At 48.6% G+C, this 6,000-nt stretch overlaps 1 protein-coding gene across 1 annotated transcript; it reads left to right on the top strand.

Annotated features, from left to right (window-relative positions):
• The first annotated feature begins 1,537 nt into the window (after window positions 1-1,537).
• LOC120641216 lies at window positions 1,538-2,871 on the top strand. The gene has a single exon (XM_039917245.1). The coding sequence runs from the start codon at window positions 1,859-1,861 to the stop codon at window positions 2,129-2,131; it is 273 nt and encodes a 90-aa protein (XP_039773179.1). The 5' UTR covers window positions 1,538-1,858; the 3' UTR covers window positions 2,132-2,871.
• Window positions 2,872-6,000: the final 3,129 nt, after the last annotated feature.

Below are 6,000 nucleotides of genomic sequence, written 5' to 3'. Positions count from 1 at the left end.
TTATCTTTACTCTTGAGTTGAGATTTGGGGAAAACAGATCGCAGAGCGAGAAGTGCTCCTACCTGCAATGATTGATGTGTGATTATTGTGAGAGATATGCTTGCTTAGATCGGGCTGTGATTTTTCTTTTATTTTGTAGAGTACTACTAGTTAAATTGATACTTGGTATAAGCTGATGTCAAGATTACACCTTGTGTGATGCTTCCTTGTGTGTGCAATATGCTGATCCATTTTTTTTGTCAATTGCTTCTATGGAGCGGAGAGATCTTAATTTTTATTCTGATGTGTGTGCAGCTAGTACCATGTGGTATAATGTAAAATTGGTCAGGGTTCAACACCTAGAACTTCATCTTAAGTTGGTATCCCGTACCAGTTGCTCGGTTCGAGCCGCTTAGATGACTCTGCTAAGAGGTTGTATATGATAAATAATTGAAATATCAATTACAACATTATACACTCAAGTTGGTTCTCAAAGAGTTCGTTTGTAAAGGGTGTATATATGATATTTTTTGAAGAAATATGTATATATGATATCACAAGATAGAATATGTAATAGGTTTTATGCTTGTACAGAACAAAAATGTGTATGTTGTCCTAGGTAGGAGGTTGTATGGAGTAGTAGTAAGGCGGAAGAGAAATGTATATGGTAAAATAATTGAAATATTAAATAAAATATTATAAACTCAAGTTGGTTCTCAAACAGATTGTCAGTACAAGGGTGTATATATGATATCACAAGTGAGGATATGTAATAGATTTTATGCTTATTGGGAGAAGAATATGTGTATGGTGATAATTTAAATAATAATTAAAACACTATAAAAATGAGTTTATTCTGTATTGGGATTGTCTCGATATTACATGTGAGAATACGTAGCAGGTTCTACTAGACATATGCCAATTAAATATGGTATCAATATTTATTAGATGTTCACATTCAGCAGCTGGGAAATAAATTTACGAATGATCAGCAATGTCTGGTCAAACACGGACCAACAATGTTCCCACGAACATAAGACATAATAGAAGCTGTGCTAGGAGATAAAAAAGGAAGGTAAACCATGTACTTTGCAGTACCAATACTCCGGCCGGGTGTACCCGGAGGTGCCTGGAGCCTATCCACCTTAATTACCTTTTGTCACCGACAAACCTTTTGTCATCGACAAAACAAAACAAATGTCCTGGACCACATGTTTTTTTTTACAAAACAGACACTTATTAAAATAATAGGACGGAGGACATGTCGGCGACTCCAACGGGCAAAAACAAGACAGAGCCCATCAGCTGTCTCTCGATCCTCGTGAACTTTATGTGACTTCACCTGTGCCTCACGCAGAGCACAGACAAAAATACATGAGTAGAGAAAATGAAATACAAGTGAATACATCTAAAGAGGACGAAAGAGCACATATCTCGGAGCAGAAAGTTCGGCCTGGATAACGACTACCGCGATAGCCGGATCCACAATAGTGTTTTCGGGATCTGCAGAGATAGCTGCTGATCAGCGAGCGGTTGTTTTCTGCCGCGATGACCAGCCCTCCACTAACCCCGTGCGCGATCTTTCCAGCTTTCGCGAGTGCTCGTCCCTCCATTCAGCCCCACCGGTCCACTCCACCACCACGCCTAGCTAGCCTTTTCGCCTTTCGAGAAAAGACTCCTGTCCAAGTCCTCTTAGCCTTAAGCTGCCCTGCCATGGGTGTTTGATCGGCACTAGTACTAGTAGCTCGCAAGCTAGCGAGAAGGCCGGCCATGTGTGTATATAAGAGAGGCATGGCTTCGATGATGGAGCTCTCCAAGGAGTAGTGGAGGAGACCGACGATCTGTAGTAGTGTTCAGTTCTCCTGGGCGGTCCCGAGCTATGTGGGCGGGCGTGCTGTGGCTCGTGCGGCAGGGCCTGCGGCGGCGGCGGACCGCGCGGGTTGCGGACGAGAGCGCCGCTGCCGCCGAGGGCGGCCGCGGCGACGTGGCGGCGGCGCGCGGCGCCGTCGGCCTGGGCGACGGCGAGGGCGAGGGCGGCGCCGGCGCGGAGGAGGCCTGGGCGGCGGCGAGCGGGTGGCGCCCCGCGCGCGCGGCCGACGAGGTCGGGCACCTCACGGTGCGCGAGAGCTTGCGCTACGTCATCTACGCCTGACGCCCGCGCGCCGTGCGCGCGCAGGGGCACAAGACAGATACATGTAACCATTGCTTGCCCGTGTCCTAATTCCTAACCAACCGAGAGATCGTATGTATGCTCCTGTAATAATCTACAGACACTAGATAGCGGTTAAGCTGCTGCTCTTGCTCGACGATTAGTTCTTCCCTTAGTTCTTGTTCGTGCCTGGATGCCGCGTGGCATCACAAAACTGATCAAAAACTGTGGAGACTTGGAGAGGGCAACGGCTTCGAACAATCGTCCGGCAACGTTGGCAACCGTGCGAGTGAAGCAGCGAACTGGCCAAGCCAGCAGGGGGAACCGGACCAGGAAACGCTGGCCACGCCGAGCCCGAGCGAGCAGGGGATCACCGTGCGTCGGTGCGCTTGACTTTGCGCAGACCGCAGAGATCAGACGCAGCGGCCACTAGCTAGGCCCTGGCCGACGAAAAGGTTGCCGGGAATTCCTCGGCGCCTCTTCCAAAGGATGACAAGGGAACGGTGACCCGTGGCTCAACCTTTCAGCCACAAGATAAGCCATGGCAATGGGCATGTTGCTCAACCTTTGAGGCGGAACCGAGAAGAAGATGAAGCCGGGGTTCACACGAGCGAGAAGGATCAGTTTTTTTTTCTATATAACTGACGTCAACACATGCAACAAATTTTGAAATTTTTAAAAAGTTGCAGTTCTTGAACCGGGCATCAAACTCAAATTATGGTGGCACGATTGTGTTTCTTTCAGCAACACCTTGAAAAGAAGATCCTACTCCTATATGTTTCGATAATATTTTGTAAAAAAAATATAACTTGCTTATGTCGAATATAAAAGTGTCAAACTAAACAAGTTAAAATGCTACATTGATTTCCAAAATAACCTATCGGTAAACATGCATGGAACATCCCCCTACCATAACACAATTGTTTACCCTCTTTTCTCATCCAATCTATTTTCACAATATAAACATAAATATCTGTTTATTAATTCAATTAAGGTGACTAAAGCAATCTTTTGTAAAGTCATCAGCAACTTTTCAAAAGTAGTAAGCAAATTATAATACTCTGAAAAGTATTTTCTCACACTAGAAAAAAATCACTAAAATATATTTTGATGTGAGATCTCGTTTTGAAGCTTTTATTCAAACTGTGCAATGGCGCAACCAGTTTTTGATTTGGATGCTCCATAAAAGTATGACTTTTTAATTTTCCGCGTGACAACTTGACATCATTGGTCCATTTTCTCCCATGCATGCATATGCTTCTTTTCCATTCACCGGAAAAAATAGCTGGGACCACACACACCATAAAAACAGCTTTAGCAATTTTTGCGAGAAAACAGAAACGTGCTACCATCGTAGTGGGCTACGTGCCTACGTGGGTTTGGCAACCTTCATAGCAGACCGAGAGAATGACGGCGGCCTACCAAGTCAGAGGAACAACTGCAAACCTGGTCAGGGACTACCGGAGCCGCGCCCGGCGATCACCGTGCTGTTTCCAACCAGAGCTGTTGCTCCCTCACCGGCAACTCGCCTGTGTTTGCGCGCGCCGTGCGAATCGTTTCAAAGTCCTGGTCACGGCCGACTCCAGCCGACGAAGAAGTGGCCGGAACATCTCGTTGCGTCGAATGGGAGACAAGGAGGGGCCTTGGCAGAATTAATGGCCAAGTCGCTGATCTTTTCAGAGGTAAAGAAATACGGATCCGGAACAAGAGTGATACGCAGCTGTTGGGTGCATGTACCACTCTTTATACTTGTCAGTAACAATTGTATACGCAGCCGTAATAATCATGGATTCTTTCAGCAGCTGGTATGATCAGCGCCTGAACAGCAACAACTCGCGATCAGACATGAACCGAACATTTCTTTATCATGTGCATGTGGCTGTCAATCGCAGTGCTTATCACGAACAGGGCTGGCGACGAGATAAGAACAGGATTTGCAGGTCGTTATCGGCATCACGCGTCAGATTTGGCGCAGAGGTGCCATCCGTCCACCCACCCCGCGCTCTTCGTGCTTGCGTGGTCATCTTCTTGGATGGATCATGAATGGACTAGTTGCCGATACGATCGAGGTCCTGGGCAGGCCTCGGAATGGTATTTGGTTTCTGTCAGGTTTCTGGCACCGGGTAAACGAGCTGGATGAAGGCAATGCTGTCATTTCAGGGTTTCAGACTTCAGAGAAAAGAGCGGTAACATTCAACGCAAAAACTAGCACCTGCATACGACTGCGGTGCGATGCAAAATTCACCGTGCGCAGGGTACAAGAGCATGAAAGAACACACCAATTGCGAGTAGATCAGAGAACACACATGCAAGTCATCCGGAAAACCATCCATCTCATTCACATGTGAGGAATGTGGAGTACTCTATCCTGTTTGTGATGAGTGAATTGTCAACCGTGCGGTGTGATCGTACACTTGGTCTTTGGTTGCAGGTACACGGACGTCAAGTGTCGACGGAGAGCTGCTGTGGAGGTGCTGTGGCCGATGGACCGTGCGGTCGACGGCGGTGAAGGGCAGCCGGGACCGGAGCTCTTGCCGGGCGGCAGCTGTGGCGTCCACTCCTGGATCGAGGGCGCAAGCGGCGACGGAATGCGGGTTTCTTGGTTTGCGCCACAAAACCAAAGAGGCGGACGGCGGTTGAAGACGCCAAGTCGTGGAGGCACGGGCGTCGGTCTCGGGACTGATGGAGGTGACGGGCGTCGACGGCGTCTAGGGCCTCGCTGCGGGCGAGGAGGTGACGGGCGTCGGGCGGCGTCTAGGGCCGTCAGAAGGCTGAGGCAGGAACGGCGTCTAGGGCCACGACGTGGAGGCGGGAATCTTCCCGCGCGTGGAGTTTTGGCGGGTTTCTTAAAACCGGCCAAAACCAGCCACCTACCCGGGTTTCGCGAACCCCCTAAAACCACGAACCGGATCTTCATCGACATGACGGCATCGCGGAGAAGGCTTCGAGTCGAAGAAAGAAACTCCGCCGTCGGATGAGATCGTGTACATATTTCCGGTTTTGCCCCTACGGGCGTTTTAGTGTCTAGTTTGAGTCGAGGGTATTTTGGACCCCTGCGTGGGCACCTTAAATACCCCTCTCCCTCTCCTCTCTCTCGCTCTCGCCAGCCAAGACCAGCACGCCGCTCTCATGAATGATCTTGTTGCTCTCTGTGCGAAGCATGATGAGAACGTCGCGAACTTAGATGTTGCTAAGACCTCGCTTGCTGACGTGTCTCACGAGCTAGCCAAGGCCAAGCATGAGCTTGAACTGGTCAAGGACGCTCCCATAGTTAGTGATGTGCTTGAATGTGATGAGTGTCCTATCTTTAAGTCTGATCTAGCCGCTTTGCAATCCAAATTTACTACTGTTGTGTGCGAGCTAGAGGAGATGAAGTCTAGGCCAGTTTTGCTTGGTGCGTGTAAGCTTTGTCCCACGCTTAGGTCGGAGCTAGATGAGAAAAATGTCTTGATTAAGTCTTTAGGGAAGACTAAGGTCGGGGAGTCTAGCCCACCTATTGATTGTCATGTTTACCCTGGTCTGATTTCTGATTTGGATAATCTTGCGGTAGAGAAAGCCAACTTGGAGAATGAGAACACATATCTTAGGGCGATTCTGAGTTGGGTTTCTAGCAGTGAGCCGCAGTTGGGCATGATGATCAAGCAGTTTAAGCGTGGTGATGGTTTTGGAGTCGATTACACATACACGAAGTCAGACTTTGACAAGCTGTATGGTAAGATCGGCAAGGCTACTGGAGCTCCAAGTGCTCTAAACACTGCTAGCACGAGCACGCAGCCTTCGCTTGTTGACCCCGTAGATGGTGTGCTGGAAGAACCACAAAAAACACCTCCACAGAAGCAGGTTTGGGTTCCAAAGTCCAATGAGCTGAGGAA

The sequence above is a fragment of the Panicum virgatum genome, chromosome 7K, assembly GCF_016808335.1.
Source record: "Panicum virgatum strain AP13 chromosome 7K, P.virgatum_v5, whole genome shotgun sequence".
Classification (NCBI taxonomy): domain Eukaryota; kingdom Viridiplantae; phylum Streptophyta; class Magnoliopsida; order Poales; family Poaceae; genus Panicum; species Panicum virgatum.
The sequence above is the reverse complement of the archived record's forward strand: the minus strand, read 5'-3'. Positions and strand labels throughout refer to the sequence as shown.